We start from the raw sequence: 19,457 nt of genomic DNA, 5'->3' as shown, positions 1-19,457 counted from the left end.
CCTCTTGGTAACCGTCCGCTGTGTTTTACACAACCTTTACTGAGGTAAGGCTGTATGTCAGAAATAGCTGGGAGCTCCTCACCTGTTCTGCATAAATCATGGATATGAATTTGCTTCTCACGCTTTTCCTCCTTCTGTTTTGTCTCTCAGGTCGGTTCCTTTCTGTGGAACCAGGATGTCTGAAAACGAATTCAAACCTTGGGTTGTCACGAAATTATCAGTCTCAGCGCATGCCATATTATGTTAAAATGAATCAGTGGAAGGATTTAATTTGCTTTATATCACTTCAGCTTCAAGTAGGTATACAAAAAAGCAAGGATGCCAGGCTAGATTATCCACTCATATGAAATAATTTGCATAATTTTATACCAGTGGAAAATCTGGCCCTGTGAAATGTTATGCAACACAGGGCTTTGTCTTGGCACATTGGTATAAAAATTAAAATATGAAGGGAATTTGTGTTTCCTGACCTGTGAATTATGTTAATTCTCTGAGGACAGCAATGACAGCCCTAGATTTTCTGGCTGATCTCCTTCTCCGCCTTAGTTTCTACTTCTGAACTAAATCTGAGCAGTGGGGCCTGCTTAAACGCTTTTTTCTTTCTGCTCCCCTAGGATGGTCAGGTGTTTTCCCATTTCCATTATACAGGGAATCCACCCAAGCATGCACCGTTGGCACCCATGCAATGTCCTCAGCGGGGGTTTTCCCCCACTGTGCAGCTGTACACCACACTTGAAGTTGTTGGCTACCATTACCTGAGGAAATCTATACAAAAAGTGCCTGAAAGCAGTTGCAGCTGGGATATGGAAAGGGCTACCACAAATAATTCAGTACGGAGGAGGGGGAACGCTTCCGTTTTACGGTATGCATGGGGAAAATGGATCTGTGTAGACGCACTTCCATCTCAGACTCTGATGTCACCGACAATTGCAATGCCAGAGCCATGGAGATGGCAAGAAAGATGATGTTAGTAGTGGAAAATCATGCCAGTATTCAGTATGGCCTACTTCAGTGTTAAACTGGACATTTGAACAAACATTTGAAAGGATGAAAAAACCCCACCACTGATGCATAGCCATATGTGCGTGTCTCTGGTAAGGATTATGACCTGCTTTTACTCTCTTAACAATGTTCAGAGGCCTGCATCCAGCTTGAGCAATACTAAAGAGAATTTGTGTAAATAGTTTATGAATTTTATATAAACTGTTTCCTTCCACAGGGAGTGATGTAGATGGGAACTGTCACTAGCAGAAAAAAAATTGCCACGAAACAGATGAGACCTTCTGATGGCTGTAAAGGTTTTACAAGCAGAACAAATGAGACCGAACTGTATTTCAAAGCATGTAGACCTAACCCACTCCCTGCAATAAACCCCATCCCCTCTAGATCTTTCAGGCACCTCAGGGGGATTTTTCATTTTTTCCCCATTCCCACCTGTGCTGCTCTGTGAAAGAAAAAGGAGCACAACTATCTGGAGTCTCGTGGTGAGTGGTCAGGGAGCGGTCTGCTTCTGCGTCCCTTCCACATTCAGCTGAGGTCCCACCACGGCCGCCTCAAGCAAACTCCTGCACCTTCCCCCTGACACTCACCCCACTCAGGATTCACATTTAGCCTGTGATTCCCTGGGATCCCCAGATCTCTCCCTGCGATGCAGCTGCCAATTCACATCCTCGCTTTCTGTTGGAGAATTTGATTTTTACCTCCTCAATGTCTCCAGCCTTCCTCAGTGATGAAATTTTTACTCCCCATCACCACAGACCGAAGCAGGGTTTTATTTATTTTTGTATACTTTGTTCTAATATGTACTGGCAAAACAACAATGTTGCTAAACGCTTTGCTAACACTAAATACGGCAAATAAAGAGCAACAATCAACGTGGGATACTGAAGCGGTTCTGCTGCTGCTCTGTGGTGTCGTCACCCATTGCCAACGGCCAGAAGAAAAAGTCTCACCCTTAGCCTGCACCTCTCATTTCCTTTACTTCTGGATGTAGGTACTCTGGCAAACGCAAAAGTAGTAAAACTAAAAGGTGAATTTCAAATCCACAATATTTTGGTGCCAGACCTCTGTTCTAGCATGCTTAGACCTTTTTGACACCAGAGGTATCTACCTCTAGTCTTGCTCCATTTAAAGACCTCCGTCCAAATACTGTAAACACATCCATTCAATATTTGTGAGGCAAAACCACTCAAAAAAAAGTACGGAGTGAAAATTGCATCTGTGCTGTGTGAAAAATTATCTTTATGTATGATTTCCTCCCAGCCTGTCCCATGTGATACTAGTACAATATCACACGCCCCCGGGAACAAGCTCATTTAAGAAATATGGGTTAAGTATGTAGAGTGCTATTAATATTTAATGTATTGAGTATGTTATTAGATATTTATAAGGAATCAGCTAAAGTACGTAATAATGCATACCATGAATATATAATGTAATTGCCATTTTTTGCTACAACTACAGTTAATCAAGTTTGACAATATAAAGAGAATTTTGGGTATCTAGAGTTTTAACAAATATTAATTGAGCAAAACACAGCAGGCTCGAGTCTATTAATTTACTGATTCTATTCATTTACTTGAAAGAATGTGCCTAATGAAGAAATCAGAGACATGCAAATCAGGGAAAGATAAGGGAAAGGCGAGCGCTACTGAGGTCTGCATGTGGCTGTGGTGATGTATGTTTTAGCGATTTTGTGTGTTTTGCAGAACAGGTACGTCTGTAACAGCAACGGCTCTGACGAAGGCGGCATAGACCCGAAAGCTTTTCAGACTCGTCTGGCCCTCAGAGGGTATTACACTGCTCTACAAAGCTCGTCCAGTTCATGCCTTCAAGGTTTAAATGCATCCGCTGGGCTCCTGCACTTTCCTTTCAGCTTAACTGCAGCAGGATTAGGTTTCAGTTAACTTTTCCTTTTTCAAAATGGCATGCCCTGTGCTCCTGCAATGAAATTCTTCCCCTGCATTTACCCGTGGGTTAATACAGTCTTTAATCCCCACTGAAAGTGGATTAAGCTCCCTGGGGATTGAATTTGCAGGGAGCGAGACCAGTGTGGACCCCGCCAGACTCTGAGAGCGCCAGACAAGTGCTGACCCTCCCGGCGTCACACTGCACCAGAACGAGCCTGACCCTTTACCCACGTCCCCTGCAGGTGTCTGAGGCTCTCCAGACCTTTAATCCCAATAACCTGATTTTAACACTAGCATCCAGCTGGGATCAGCACTTGGGCAGATGTTGTGCCGTTGGAGTACCTACCTGCAGTGCTGCAGTGCAGTGGGGGGACTCTCACAGCTGGCCTGGGCGGGCAACATGGTGCTGATGGTGGTTCCTGCATCTCCTTGCCCCTCTGAAGACCCACCAAGGTGCTGGTGACCCCTCACTCAACTGCTGGCTAAAACAGAGTTGGCTTGTGTATATAAAGGGACGTGCAGTGCTGAGGAAAAGGCCAGAAATGTCACCTGGGGGAGTTCATCTGAAGCCACAACCAAGCCAGTTGTTCCTTGTAGCGTTAACAAAAAGCCGAGGGTGAAGTTCAGCAGCATTCCTGCTCCTGGTCCCATTGTCTGGGGCGCAGAGAGAACCTGGGGCAGCAATCTGTCCTGGACGTGAGCTGGATGCCAAGGCTGGCCAAGGGGCCCAGGGAGGAAGGAGAGCACTGTTTGGGGCCAAATCCCCAAAATGGTGGTTCTGGCTGTTTCCCCGTGTGTGTTGTGGTGCAGGAGGAGCCGAGCACCACAAGGTGCAGAGCCAGCCACAGGGTGTAGCGTAAGAAAACCACAACCCCGAGGGCTTTGCTGTAGCTCTGGAAGACGTTCCCGTCCCATACAGGGTGCAGAGTCAGCTAGTACAAACCTCGCTGCGTGACCTTGGTGGCTTTTATCACGTGGGTGATATGCAGAAGCATGGCCCCTGATGATGGGAGTCTGGGCACTACCATGGGCACTTATGGACTATTCTGGAGTTTCTAGAAAAAGAAATCTCCCTGGTTTCCTGTGCAAGTTTCTTTTCATTCCTTTGACTTCTACAGGCCTCTTGACAGCTCCAGCAGTTCTCCGCGGCATACTTACAGAGGCCTCCCTGATGCAGCAGCCTAACTGAGTGGGACAGATTTCCCTCTGATTCCGCTGTACTTCACAGAGGCACACTCGCTCTGCCCTGCTGGGAGGGAGAGGAAAGTCAAATGCATGTTGGTCTGCCAGGGGCAGCTCCTCCCAGAGTCCTCCCTAAATAACTTGCCAGCCAAGGACTTAAAACTGGTTAAAGGTAAGACAAACCCTTCTCCTACTAGCTAGGAATATCACATTATTTATGACCTTTTCACTGTATTCGCATAGAGTGGGGGTGGGTGAAATAAACTATGTTCGCAAAAGGACATTTTAGCCTTGTTTGGTTTTATTTATTTATTTTTTTACAATTAGTTTAAAGCAATCAAGAACAATCTGTTCCTGACCGATGCCAGCAGATGAGCAGTAGTGTGTAGGCTAGAGCTGTCTCAGCCTGCAAGACAAGGCACCTCCGAAGTGTCTGAATCTTCCTTTGCCAGTGTTTGCAGTGTACAGCCCTTCACCAGAGCGACTGACATCGGAACATTTATTTTTGAAAGAAAAAAAAAAAAAAAAGAAAAGAACGATATCTGGCTGCCATCAAAAAGCACCAGAAAGCTCAGCTTGTTCTGATGGCAAGAGTCACCCGTGGGTCGCTGGAGCAGGCTGGGCATCCAGCAAGGGGATGGGAGGGGGATCCAGACTGGCTACCAGATCAACAGCTGCTGCAGACTTTAATTTCCTTTTATAGAAGGGATACCGTGGGAACCGTTGCTCTTCATAGCTGCGGAGTCTTCAGCTTAAAAAGCTGCCCTCCCCGGGGACCGCGCGCTACGTCACATCCCAAATGCCGGTCTGCGTGTTTGCTGCGGTTTGTGCTGCAGCCAAAAGCAGCGTGCTTGCCTCTGCTTCGTGTGGGGACCTGCGAAGCCTCCCTGTTCTGTGGCTCCTGGACCACGGCTTGGAGTCACAGGAGGTGAGAAAGCCTGCAACAGCCCGGAGGGGCTACGGGTGGGTGGTGAGGGAGATGCAGAGTTAGGGCCACCTGGGAGCAGGAGGAGAAATTCCTTGGGAGCCTTCCTGCTGCTGTGCATGGAGACCCGTTGGGCAGAGCGTGGGCTTGGTGCCTGCCTGGCTCCTGTGCTGAGGGGCACCGAGCACAGGAACACACCGCAGCCAGTACAGGGCTGGGGAGCTGCTTTCCCACCGCACCTGCCATTCCCAGCTCCTCCTCCAAGCTGGGAACCCCCCTCAGCACAGAGTGGTGTGCATCTCAGGCAAAGCAGAGAACATGTGCCTCGGCTGGTGCTTCGTATCTGCGTTTAATAAAAACTGGGATAAGCCTAGGGCAGCCGAGGGGAAGCGGACAGGATTTGCATGTGTCCAGGGAAGCTCACCTCATTAACACAGCTTACACCTTTTCTTCAGGTGCCCACCATCCCAGCCCTCGCCCTTACAAGCAGCTCCTCCGTCTGCAGAAGGAAGTTGCTTGAGGCTGGAGTCTATTTACGCTGAAGACAAACGTCAAGGCGGGGAGCCTTCAGACAAGTTTGATGGCAGTAGCAGTTTGCGTGGTCCGTGTAGGAAGCTATCTATAGCAACTGGGAAGCCACAGAGAGCACATGCTATCACCACTCTGCAGGACGCACTCTGTCTGGCCTTATACAGGGAGTTATATATAGACCCATATACAAAAATATAGAAGAGCCCCGTGGTTGTGTTGGAAAGCCTCACCCAGACACAGCTCCAGCAGAATCCTGTCTTTGGCCCCAGCCAGGGAGCTGCATATTTCAGAAGGATGCTGGGCAGCCAGCACCGCCTGGGGACAGCTGATCCGTACGGCACAAGTGTACAGGCTGGAGTCCTTCTAAAACTTACGATGTCCTCTAAAGTATCTTTGTGCTATTTATAGAAACATCCCCTCCCCCATTCCCATCTATGCACCTTGCAGATCAGCACTACGTTAAACGGTCCCACCAGAAAAATTCTAATCCTTAATTTCAGAGTTTGCAGGTTGGAGGGGGGAGAGGGTGGATTAAAAAAATTACAGTGTGGAAGTATAACCAAAGAACTGCAAAAAACAGTCCAGGAGGGTCTTTTGGGGTTGCTTTTGGGCTACCAAACTGCCCCAAGGCAGGGTCAGCTGTCCCTATGTTTTTTCCTGACAATTGTTAGTGTAACCTGGTGTGAAAGAGCACCCCTGGCGAAAGCTCCTGGGGGAGCGGGGGCAGCAGGTTCGCTCAGCGTGATGCTCCTCCACAACAGGTCTGAAGTTAAAGGAGGCTTTAATGGTACATACAATAAGCAGTACAAAGGCTGGGTTCGAGATTTAAATGTAATTTTGTGAAGTGAGCCTATTTTTGTAAGGCGTAGTCATAATTTAAAGAAGGTTGCTAAATGAAGACTCCTGGACAGCATACCAGCAAATAAATATAGCTCAGTGCTTAGGGAAACCTTTAAAATACCCTAAGGCAGCTTGTAATTTCAACAGCAGTCCTGCCTATTTAGCTTTCTAGGCAGGATAAGCACCACTCCTTTCCCAAAGCACTCAGGGTGGGTGACAAACAACAGAAAGCTGGGCCTTGGCTTCTATTCTGTCATTTTCACGTCAAATTGCCCTTTTGCGGATTCCCCATAAAAGGATAAGGCGGGATCCTCCCTCCCAGGGTGAGGAAGAGCCTCTGATAGACGTGCTGTAGGAGAAGGGACACGGGGAGAGGTCTGGATGGAAACCCCGGGGTGGCTCTTGCAGAAATAGCTTCATGAAGGCTTCCGTGCTCGCTCTGATGAGTGCTTCAACTCAGACTGCAAGCATACGAGGTGGTTGGTTTAACTGGTGTACAGAGGAGCTCCCGGTCCTCATACCAGAGCCTGGTTATCATCACTGTTGCACGTCAGCACAGAAGCCACCTTTACGCATCTACATGACTAAGTGGAAGTCTGTCAAAACACAGACTTCCACATGCCTATCTCCCTCCTTTCATTTGTGAGTTTAACATAAACAACCTAATCTGGCAAGCTGGAAGCTCTTTCCTCACCACAAACATTTCCCCTCCTGTGCACATTTTGAAATTCTCGAAGCGAGAGGTTGCAGATTGTTCTCACACGGAGTTTCTATTCCCTGATGAACCTCCCTTTTATTGAGAGGCAGGACTGCTTCCTTCCTTGGGATCCTGCTCGTTCTCTAGTGATAATGGCCACTTCTGTCCAGTCCCAAACCCAAGTACAGACCTTGTACCTACAGATGGACATTTTAAAGGATATCCTCGCACTGCAAGTTACCAAACAAGGCACTGCTTCAGTGCCTCTAAACCAAACCAGTAGTGCGGGGTTTGCTGCCTTTAGTGGGTTCTTCTTGAAAACCTTTGGAGGTTGTCATTTTCTGTGCCTTTGAGAAGATGCTGTGTGGGCAGTTCTTCACCCAGGAGATCTGACTGGCTTGCAAAAAAACCCACCCCACAACAGCTACAGCTCACAAGGAATAATAGAGTTTTCCTGCTTCCAAAAGCAACAGTTCATTGATTTTTATTAAATTCAGAAACTAATAAGGCAAATACAGACCAGGAAGACAAAAGCTTTAAGATGGTGGGCTGAAAGTAAATCTCTGACATACTGTAACCACTCAGTGGAGTAATTTATTAGTCATTTAGTGTAGAGATAATGAGACTTTCTTCTCTCTCACCCAGTGCTTGTCTAAAGCGAGGAAAACTTGCTTAATGTTCTCTACTTGCAACAGCAAAACAAGAGTTTGTTAGAATACGGATTCTGACACCAACCTAAACTCATTCAGCTGATGAACTTCAGACACAGTTCACATCTTAGTTGCAGCAATAGGATCTCCTTACGTGGGGGGTCTCTCTCCTTCTCATGTCCCGACAGCCAGTCTTCTACATCCACAGGGTCACCAATAGCAGGGTTCTTCCAAAATGCAGGGAGATGGGCTGTCCACAAAAGCTCTGACTTTGGAAATCACTGTTCCTTCCCTTCTTCACAAGGTGACCCCAAACTAAATGGCTGAGGACTCACTACAAAGGTGAAATGTGTTTTTCTGGGAACACTACTGTTTCTAAGGGATATTTAATTTTTCAGACTGGCTTCCGTGGTGAATGGCATAGTTGATGTAGCTTCTTCAGCTCTTCTTAGGTTGTCTTTTACTTTGTTACAGGGTATTAGAGCACGGAGCAATGTAGGCTTAGTATGTGCTTCAACATGTTTTTCTTCAATGCCCAATATACTTGTTAGTTTTTTGCACAGCTGATGATTGTTCCACCTAGAACAAAACTTCCCAAGATGAAAAAAAAGTTCATAAATACAAACATACTCAGCAACAGTCTTCCAAAATGGTGTTATCGAATCTGCCAGCAGCTATGTACAAATCAAGTTGCTGCGAAAGACCGAGTGATGATGTTTTAAACCTCAGTCCTCTGATCCTATTGAAAGGATACATTTAACTTCCTTCGCTCAGCACAGCTGTTTTCCTGGAAGAGGAGGTAGAGCAACAGACATAGTTTGTGAGCCTTTCAGATAAGACAGGGGCACCCAGCTGGCGTACGTCTGTCAGACTAAGCCAAAATCCGCAAGTCTTGGGTGCTGCTGAGGATTATATAAAGCATCAATTTTATAAACACAGCTTTGATAAACAGGAAGAATTAGGGAGCTGGTCTGTTGTACAACACCATTGCCAGAACATCAAAAGGTTGTGGCAGGGTAGCTGTTCTGCACAGTGCAAGCCCCAGTAGCCAAGATGTTTTTTACACCTTCAAGCATATGGTAGAACCATTAAATTTATTAATTTATTGTTTAGGTTCAGCCTCAGCTATGTAAAGCTGTGGTTAATACGGCATTATTACAGGTGGATAGCAATCGTGTGGTTTGCTTTTTCTATCTACATTTAAGCTTTGCAGTTCACCTTTAAGTTTTAGCTGCATTTGGACGCCTCCTTTTTAAACGAGATTTTAGGTTATGGATTGTTCTTCTTATCTGTGAAATTGTTGCTCATCAATTTATCATTTGACATTTTTCTAGTCAGAACACGTGATAACCACAAAAAGAGGAGAGGCAATGCAATCTAGCATTAACTGCACAAGTCAGTCAGAATCACAGGAACATTCGATGTTCACCATTTGCTTGCCCAACATCAATTAGGGACTTAAGAATGGCAAATCATGCATGCACAGTTGGTTATTATCACAGAATTTTGTCAACTTAAAATAGATTAAATATTTCAAACCAATTAAAGGAATTAGAGCCTCAGTGTGGGGTGACAGCATACACAGTTTGTTGGCTGCAGAACAAGCTATGGGAGTTAATAAGAAGCAAATATGCCTTCTGCAACCTTTGGAAAAGGAGAACCGCTGCCAACATTCAGCCTTTAAGATGCTGTTATTGAGCTGGGGCGGGGGCAGGGACTAGGGGGGGAAGTTGTAGAGTAACTGGGGCCTAAGATGTGAAATGTAAAATCCATATAAACAACTCGAGGTAGCTTACAGACACAGAGACCAACGCAAGAAAAATGAGCTGCTTTTTGAAGCAGAATACTGCCATGATAAATTATCTAGTTGTTCACAAAATATGATTTTTCATTTTTGTCCATATACCTGATGCCCCTCACAGATGAGAACCTGGTCGCAGATAGGAAGCTCAGGATTTTGCAAGTCCAGATTTGTCTCAAGATAATCAAATACATCATTCCTCATGAAGCAAAGTAAGAAAGTATCAATATTTGGGCTGTTTCCCAGCAGAGACTTAGGGCATCTTATTCAACTCTTAAAATTCACAGCTACTTCCTCTAACAGGGGTGTACTAAATGCTAATAAACTGTTAGACAGTTCTCCAGCAAGGCAGAGGTGCACAGGTAGTGATGGGTAGCTACAATCGCATCTCATCTTCATTGTAACTTCACCACATTCCAAAAAAAACCCACCCCAATCTACCATGGGTCCATTTGTGGCCACCATTTGATGTCAAGGACAAGCAAATACTATTTTGAATGACTTTTAGCCCAAGGGTGGTTTTTTGTTTGTTTGTTTTCTAATGGATTCTCTTGCCCCCAAAACCTCAGTCTTCTGTTCAGGGAAGCTACCTCAGCTGGCTTGAGATCTTCAGCTACCTGTGTTTGAAAGTCCTTTAGAAAAAAGAATGTGCCTTAATGACTGGCAAGTAGAAAGACATCCTGGTGTCTACTGAATGCCTGAAATGCACAAACTGTCCTGCCAACAGCTGTGAAGTTACTACTTTGATTCTGAGCAGCACTGCAAGCAGAGGAAGTAAGGCACTACGACGACTAAATAAGCTGAGAATGCTCATCATATCCCCAACAGCCAGCCCCTGACACTTAAAGTCCAATGTTTCATTCTTTACACAGAGTGGTTAAGAAACTAGGAATTTTTTCAAACTAAAAGGGAAATACGTCTAAAAAAAATAACTAGAGTGGAGTTGTAAAATTTTAATGTATTGCAAAGACTTGGCTTCAGAAACAAGGTTCTAACACTACTGTCGAACACACCTACTCTTCCAAAAGACTGTGCTAAATATCTCTTACTGACATACATCAATACGCTACACTCTCATTGATTTCCACATGGAGAGCATTTCAGATAAAAACTCTTTGTCTGACTAACGATTCACTTCATCTATGTAGAAGCTACTCAGAAGAACTGTGATGTTCATTTATTAAGACCACACAACTTTAAAAGTCCAGTATATTGCACAAAATAATTTTATTTTTTATTTATTTTTTTAACAAAGTTTATGGAATCTGAAAGTAGACCATAAAAGATAGTTTTTAACAGAGACTTAATATGGGAGATTCTCTACCCAAAAATATGTCAAACTTTATGATCATAAAGAACTACAAGGTTCTGTGCTATACTGTATGATATGTAAACAGATTTTGAAAATACTTCCCCATTATATATTTTGACACAGTATGCACAAATTCAAAGAAATGAAGTTTAAACGCCTCAAGGGATTTCTTAGAAGTAAAGCCATTTGAAGAGCCATTTACAGTCTGCGGAGACAAAATTCTATATAATCAAAATATTTCCTTTTTTCACAATGCAGAATAACCTGCTGAAGGCAACTCCCTATCGAAGTGATGCCAGCAACACAGATCTGATTGTATGACTCCAGCACTTAAAAGAGCACATTGGTTATACATGGCTTTTAACCTTGGGCTACAATTATGCTACCGGAACTAATTCAAGTCTAAATCAGTCATGTAGAGAGGTGTATGTCGTCTTTAGATTTCTTGTTTTCCAGATTTGATGAAGGTGATGAAGGCGCTCTGAGGCTCTTATGCTTACATTCAGGGCGGGATGAACTTTGCAAATACCAGATTCTCCAATTAATGACAAACCACAGATCCCAAAGTATGTATGTAAAGCATCTGAAAGAAGGACAGAAAATAAAAAGAAACTTATATCAGGCTGTCACAGCCAAGTGTTCCAACACCCCATAATTATCACAGCCAAGGGAAACAAACTGGTGCTACATTTTAAATTTGAGTTCTGACAGAAGAAATCAATTTCTGCCCAGAGCCATCAGCATGAACTGATCGTCTGCAATGTCTAAAACTAGAGTCTAGTTTTGTTTTATAACAATTGTTGCCCACTACTTTATTTCTTCTGAGTGCTCAGGCCAAACAGCAATGGAAATCTGAGGAGCTGAAAATAACTTCTGTTCACAAAGCAATTATTTTTTTTCCCAAACATGAAAAATTTTTTGACTGATTACCTGGTCAACAGCTGACTACCGAAACACCAAAGTTAGTGCCAATAGCTGCCAAACAGCTAGATTTAGAAGTATGAAAGAAGCTATTACTTTACCTAAACTTCTCCCCTTCCTGAGAGAACACCCTAAGGATAGGAATTCATGAGGTGCCTTGATCAGCCATAACAGATGACTGCGAGAAGAAAGGGATGCTCTTACTCCCCTATCCCATGCTGCTCCTGCTGCCTACCTTATACCAGCACTACAGCTTGCTGAGCACCCTCCATGACCTAAAGCAATTGAAAAAAGATGGAAGAAAATTAACCCAAGCAGGAAAAAATGGACAGTTTGCTGACATTTTAGTGAATTAAAGTGGTTTGCAGAAGGTTTTGATATACACCAAAGCTAGTGCAAAAAAAGGGGAAAGGATACGCAGCTGTACTTGGGGAAGCTGGGAGGGAGAGAAGTGAGCATGCCTCCTCCAGGCAGCAGCAAGCCGTTAGATTGGATTATCTGCCCATAAAATCACAAGCTAAAGATGGAAAGAGGATGCGAACTTAATATGCCTTTACAATTGCCTAACTGCCCTTACAAATTCTCAACACTTAGTAATCTTTTCAGTAAATTCATATTGACTAAAATGGTATTACAAGAACGTATCTGGATAGACAGATTCTGGAAGAAGACTTCTGCTTCTCAGCATTAACAGACAAAACAGCAGACAAAAGCATGCTCAGCACATACAGTCTCTACTGACCTTGCAGAAAGTATGTCAGGCAAGGAGACCTCAACTTCAGAAAATACCATATATTAACCCTGGCGGACAGATGCGTTGATATGCACTAAAAACCATATACAAACCTAATTACCTGTATACGGCTATTTGTGGGTTTAACCACAAGGTTCAACAGTTGTACAAATCCATTCTAACTTAATACTCAAGTTAGTTCTAGCCAGAACACATATGCAGCCTGTGTACTCCTCTGTTTCAAGCCATGAAATACACTAAGCTTTTCAAGGTCTAAAAACATAGGTCCAAACATTTTGTTTCATAAGTAACTCAAAGGCAGAATGCAGCATGCAACCTCCCAACCTCTTGGCTGCTGTCTTAAAAACATAACAAAGCACACTGTATTTATAATTCTACCAGAGTACATCTCACTTCAGCGTTTTACACATAGTAACTGTGCACACTTATATTCATCCTCTCACTCTTACATTAACCTCTTGATTTTTCTCTTGCACAAGCTGTAATTTACACGCGCTCCCAATTCTTTTATACTGCGTATCATTTAAAGCTAACAAGCAAGATCTATCAGAGTTGCAGTGCAACCTCCTGGGGCACGCAGCAGTACATCTAGTAATTTAAAAGAAAAGTTTATTTAAATCTCGTCATGACCTATGCACTAGTCTGAAAAAAAAAACCCAAATCGCTTAGGTATGTGTTTGAGCAAAACGTTGTGGATTAATCCTGGCAGGCAGCTAAGCACTGCACAGCTGCTCGCTCACTTCCCCCACTTCGCCCCCACCGGGAGAAGAAGAAAGGAAGAGTAAATGTGAGAAAACTCATGGGTGGAGAGAACAACAGTTTATGGGGAAAGAAAAAGTCACGGGTGCAAGTGAAGCAAAATAAGAAACTCTTTCACTACCTCCCATTGGCAGGGAGGTATCTGGCCACTTCCCAGAAAAAACACTGCAACTCCAAAAATCCCTCCCTTCCTCCTTCTTCCCCCAGCTTTTATTGCTAAGCCAATGCCATGTGCTACGAGGTACTCCTGTGGTCACTGGTGTCAGCAGTCCCGTCTGTGTCCCATCCCGACTTCTTGTGCACCCCCAGTCTGTTCGCTAGTAGGGCAGTGTAGGGAACAGAAAAGGCCTTGACACTGTGTAAGCAGTGCTCCATGGCAGCTAAAACATCAGCGCCTTATCAACACTGCTTTGGTCATGAATCCAAAAGACAGGACCATATGGCTGCTAGGGAGAAAATTAACTCCATTAAATCCCATTAATGTGGTTTAATGTTTGTAACAAGTAGTATTAACACATGGTAGTGGATCTAAATGCTTAACATGAAATATGTATCAGTCACTTGTAAACAAAGAACACAACAAATACAGTACGTGTTCAGCTCTGGTTTGAGGTTTGAGTCTCCCTACTACCTTCAGTGCCTGCTTTATAAAACAGTAATACTACTACTACAGTGATACCCAGAAGCTCAAGTTTTCATGAGAATTACTAGCATTTAAGAGTCTTCTGACTTTTTAGATTCATTTTGAAAGGCAATAAAGTTTTCTGAGCTGAGTGCTCAGTAAGCACGCTGGTCCAAACAGTATTTTAAAATCAAGACAAAGTGTTAAATAATGCTACTGGCCTCCAGAACCAACAATGTTGGATGTGTGTTAGCATGGGAACATCAGGACTACAAAATAATATTTCCCTGAAACATGAGTTGTGAAAAATTATTTGCAACTTTGGAAGACCATGTAATACATAGATTATCACAAGCCCTTAACAGTTTTCTGCAATTTCTTCTAGTCTTCTTACTAAGAACATTATTGCACAGCAAAGGCAGGTTGACTATCCAAATTTAAACAGAGCTTTTTATTAAGTAGGAGCTGCAGAAGTTAAAATTCTGAACCTATCTTAGAAAACACCTTTGGAAAAACCAGCACACTCTTATTTTGCCAACTTCACTTGGAATATTCTGTCACATCTGAGTTTTGCAAGAAAACCAAGTTGAGGCTACTGCTATCAGCTTTACAAATGCTAAATGCTTCAAGGAGAATTAATAATTTCTGTCCATATTGAGTCTCAACAGAACTATTAACTCCTTTGCAAGATGACCCATACCACTCTCGTTACCTTCACATTTTGCATTTACACTGAAGTCGAGACTCTGTACGCTTAATCAACAGTAGGCTTTTGAGAGCACTCGAGCTGGGCTGACACCTGAGATCTTTATTGTGGAGACATACAATGATCAAAAGGCAGTTTGCCCTTCAGATATTAGCTTGTAGGAAATTCAGCTTTGTATGTGTGACAAAGAAATCACAGTGCCATAGAAAACAATCTCTGCAATGCTGCATTTATAGTCATTCTTCACATTAGAACTGCATAAACTTTTTTACTCTCCTTCAAAACATGAGCAGACTTATGTCACCGTCTGCCTGAGGAAAGAACGCGGCAATAAGCCCACCTACACAACAAACAAAAGAGACAGCAAAAGCTTGCTTTATAGGCAACAGCAGTGTTCAGGCTGAAACACCACAAATCAAAGGAAAACAGCTTTATTAGTAGACTTGCCTTTCTCAAATCTTGTCTCAAACAGTCACACCTATGTCAAAAGACAGGTTAAGGAACTTTGCACATTAATGGGCTCTTAAGCAGTTTTTTTTTTAATTACTAGCTCACTAAGTAAATGGTTCATCAAAAGAAACAGAAATATTTTCTCCAAGTGATACTGACTGAGCTATATAATGCAGAGTAAATTCAGTTAAGTCCTCAGCAATCCTAAACTGGCTTTCAGGGGAGTCGGTGCAGCACATTTATCACAAGCACTGTGTTTTCACTGTGGGTCCACCTTGAAAAATTCTCAACTGTTGTTCAAAATAAAATGATGAAAGGATGAAATATCAGAGCACAGATTCATCCTTTATTATGACTGCATTTTTATCTTCTTTGGTCAGTTTACAGACTGTTTATCTTCCCTGTACAAAATGTCACTGAGCAACACTAGAGGCAGAAGTTTTGTTTTCACAAGCTTGCAATGCCTTCATTGGTTTCTAGCATCTTTTAAAATTATTTCAAACTAAAAGCTTTTAGCATCTTCTCAAGTTCTTCACTACTTCAAATTATCCAATTCCAAAAGGATAATAATTAACTTTCAGATATACTCTCTGTAATTGCTACGTGTAACTACAATCTGTAAATCATTAAGATCTAACTATGTAAACTTTGCCTGTTTCTACATACATCAATGACTTCCAAATAAGTGTTAAAGATTCCTTTATTAAGGAAACAAAATTTTTGAAATATTTTACTCAGGTGATTTACAGAGATACCCACTGCACAATATTGCCTTTAACTGCGACAGTTATACACATATGGAAAGGCTTGTTCAGCTCTAAACAGAAAGTGATACCCCTTTAGCAATAGTCTAAACAACAGCTCACTTGCTCTGTGGCTGCAAAGGGAAAAACTGTACCACTGTGTTCCTTCCACTTAAATCACAACAATCTCGTTACATTTTACTTTTTTTTTTTTGTTTTAATTTTTTTCGATTTTTGGAAGGAGACTGAGGTGAAAACTCGCTTTACACCTCTCGGATGTTTGACTGCTGGAATGTATTTCTAGCTGAGAACACACTCACCGTAACTGTGAAAGTTAACTTTACCTGGATGGCTATCTGGCCACTTGGCAAATCCACCAACAAGGCGATCTTGAGTTGACAGGATGTAATTTCGGTTTTTCTCAAAATTCGTGTATTGAAATATGTTCAAGAGCTGAAAAGAAATTAGACCATTACAGTAATACGCTAAATATTAATATATTTTTAATACTAAAATATAGGCCCTATTTATGAGATAAGTAGTGACAGCAGATATAACGCTAATCTGGTAAACCTCCATATCCTGCTTTTTTGCAGGATGAGAGACCTTTATAGTGGTCTGTGGATGTACATGCACTTGTGTCAAACATGTAACTCTTTCAAGCAAAGAAACGGTAAGACACTTAGAGAAATCAAAATAAGTCAGTAACTATCCTGTAGCTGTTCTGTACTCTACCTTCAATGTTGCTCCCACCCAAAACGAATAGCAAGTGTCTACAGGTTTGTTGGGTCGTCCCTGGTAGCCAGTCTGTTGTCTCATTATACACCACCTTCTTATCCTGTTCAGTTCTTTTTCTGAAAAAACTTCCTCCAGTTTACCCATCAAACACAGCGATGCAATACCACAAAACGTAGAGCCACCTGTGAAGAGAGAGTTGTTTTTGCAATGGTTTGACACCCAGATTTTCACTGAAGCCTGTATGATCTCAGTCAGAACTTTAACCATGGTGGTAACAATTAAATCACTGGATTTCTAAAAGTATGAAAGTGTTAATTTTAAGTCTAAAATCCAAATAAATAAAAACACTTTAGTTCAGCACGTGTGTCAAAGAGGGGGAAAAAGCCTCAATCCAACTCTTGCACAAATAAACCTGAATTAATTTTCTTAAAGTTGGATTGCCTCTCAGTGCTGTGCAATTTACATTACACAGCAGTCTCGAAATAGGCAAACTGCAATGCAACAGAAAACGTTTCTTCATATGTAACTTAAAAAAGAAAGCTGTTGGTATGCCAGCAATCAGACTGAAGCAGAGATGCCAAAGGCAGTCTCAGACGCTATCCCCCAGAGGATATAAACAGACAGGAGTGTCTGATGAGCAGAAAGCCAAAATAAAATTAAAAGCATGGTTAATACTGTGAAAAGAGTGCTAGACTGTCATGGTTGTAGTAAACAAAAATTATGCTTCTAAGGATTTTTTTGTTGTCAAGGAAACTGCACGGTAAAATTTGGAATTAGAAGAGAAACTCATGTTCTGTGTCTGTCTAATGCGGCCATCGGTTTTTAAAGCCCATCAAAACTCATCCTGAGTCTATTACCCAATATGGTAAAATTACAGCCTAGGAAACATCATAAGGCTGTTGGTACATGACTTGGGCCCGAAGTTTCTTACACTATCGTGGTGCTAGAAGACCCCAGGAACCCTAAAGTTATTTTCATTTTGAAGCTGACATGTAGCAGGAGAAGGATGCCGAAGTAATGCTATCTGTTACTACTAGTGTTCTACAGTAACTTAGTTAACTATTTTTTTAAATACATAGGGGTATAATTTAAGTTTCTCAACTTTACCCATCCTGCAGGAAGAAAAAAGATGAAATCCTATCAAAACTCAATACTAAGGATAAAGATAGCAAACATATGATAGATGTAGGATCAGTCACATAAAAGTCAATAGTTTCTGTCACAAGCAGACCACTACTTCATGTCATAGAAACACTTTGCTTAAAAATACCAGTCTCTTGGGAATTCCTGTCTTCACAACTATCAACTGTTTACCAAAATTAACTGCTGCTTCAAGATTTGAGCCCCCAATGGATGCTGTAATCTATCACAGGAAATATTTCTAGGTTTTACTAATAGCTGCTGAAACTGGAGATTATCAGGTGCATTGCACAAAGTCTCTTGCAGATAAATCCACAGCCAACACCTTTCAACAAAACATTAATGTGGTAAGATTAATGGAGTTGATATAAAAAGAGCCATCTGGTCTGATATTAAGTTGGAACCAAGGGAAGAAGACAGATGATATCCCGAGGCATGTTTTGGATTTGGTCTTCCTCATCCCACTTCCTTAAAATCAGAAAAGAAGGAAAGGCATGACATACCCTGCACCTCTCACAGCGTTTTCAATCCCAGTCTTAAAAATAGGTGTAGACCATTTTATCATTCTTACCATGAGATTCCAGTCCAGCTCCCTGTGCCAGGCCATTATCGTAAGACTGAAGAAAAAAACCACAATCCAGTTACTTCAGAACAAAATCACTGTCACAGACATTGCAATTTCTCAGTTTACTAGCAAAATTATCATCAGACCATTTAACCGAACTGCGTCTCAAAAAAGCTCTTGGCACAAAGCAGTTAACAAATCAGCCTTGTTTCAATGCAGGCAGCTCTTACAACTTCATGTCATGGAGTTCATTTTAGTTGTGACGTGTCTTAGAAGTCTGAAAATGGGTAAATAGGTCTATGCCAAGAAGGAAAAGCATGTTATGCAGGTAACCATTACAGAAAAAACCCAACTTTTTTTATAAAAAGAAAAAATGGATATGTAATTTCAAACAAAATTAAATGGATAAATTAAATCTGTCTCTAACCCACAAGCTGGTTAACATACAAAAAGGCAAAATACAAGGTAGTACTGTTTGTACAATACTCAAGTATAAGAAATGCTTTAGTAAGGAACAAGAACATCAGGCATTAACAAAATGAAGACTGGGGAGGGCAGGAAACCAGAAGCAACAACATAATAAAGCATACTATTAGACTAAAATTAACCTGCCCTATAAAATATTACTGTTAAAAAACACCTTAACAATGCTGAAAAATCACTTTAAGTGAAAGAAAAAGGAGAAACTCGAGTCTGACAAACAAAGCACCAAGAATATAGTACAGGTATGTTACAAGCAGTCTAGGAGCAGATGATACTGTGTATGTAGGAATAACGATCTTTCTTCCCTAAAAATTCATTGAATGATTTTGCATGATAAGAAAAAAGACATCAGAGTTATTCATAAAATGGAAAATGTTTATTTTACAAGAGTTCATAGAATAATTAATAAATTATCACTGGACAACTAACAAACTGTTTAGCAGGAACAGAAATGAAGTTTAACTTTTGAAACCGAATCACACAGGTCCTACATCTTCTATATTAACTGCTCAATTAATGATTGTTTCAATATCTGATCAGACAGTTAGAAAACAATTTTAACTCACACCCCACTCCCCACACCCAGTCATAGTGCTGACTATGAATTTCTCATGTTTTCTCTGAAACATTTAACAGTAGCTATTAGATACAGGACACCTTGATAGACCCCTAATGACTCCCATAGTCCTAACCAAAGAATGGCTACAGGACCTAGCATGTCTTTAGGAA

The 19,457-nt window shown here is 42.0% G+C and overlaps 1 protein-coding gene and 1 long non-coding RNA gene across 4 annotated transcripts in view; one reads left to right on the top strand and one right to left on the bottom strand.

The window, feature by feature from the left end:
- The first annotated feature begins 4,171 nt into the window (after positions 1-4,171).
- Positions 4,172-7,519, top strand: LOC134508572 (uncharacterized). Its single transcript, XR_010069088.1, has 3 exons — positions 4,172-4,263; positions 4,795-5,019; positions 5,472-7,519. It is a non-coding gene; the product is annotated as an uncharacterized LOC134508572 (long non-coding RNA).
- Positions 7,520-7,685: 166 nt separating this feature from the next.
- The window catches only part of PGGT1B (protein geranylgeranyltransferase type I subunit beta), a 39,585-nt gene continuing 27,813 nt past the window's right edge, over positions 7,686-19,457 (bottom strand). Inside the window, exons 6-9 of one of the 3 annotated variants that reach the window (XM_063320386.1) lie at positions 18,252-18,297; positions 16,538-16,722; positions 16,147-16,255; positions 7,686-8,324 (exon numbers count right to left, since the gene is read on the bottom strand). In XM_063320386.1, coding sequence (XP_063176456.1) covers positions 8,314-8,324; positions 16,147-16,255; positions 16,538-16,722; positions 18,252-18,297 — 351 coding nt within the window. In that variant the 3' untranslated portion in view covers positions 7,686-8,313. The other 2 variants (XM_063320385.1, XM_063320384.1) reach the window with 2 other exon arrangements.

This window comes from Chroicocephalus ridibundus, chromosome Z (assembly GCF_963924245.1).
Source record: "Chroicocephalus ridibundus chromosome Z, bChrRid1.1, whole genome shotgun sequence".
NCBI classification, from domain to species: Eukaryota; Metazoa; Chordata; class Aves; order Charadriiformes; family Laridae; genus Chroicocephalus; species Chroicocephalus ridibundus.
This window is presented reverse-complemented; position numbering and strand designations above follow the sequence as displayed.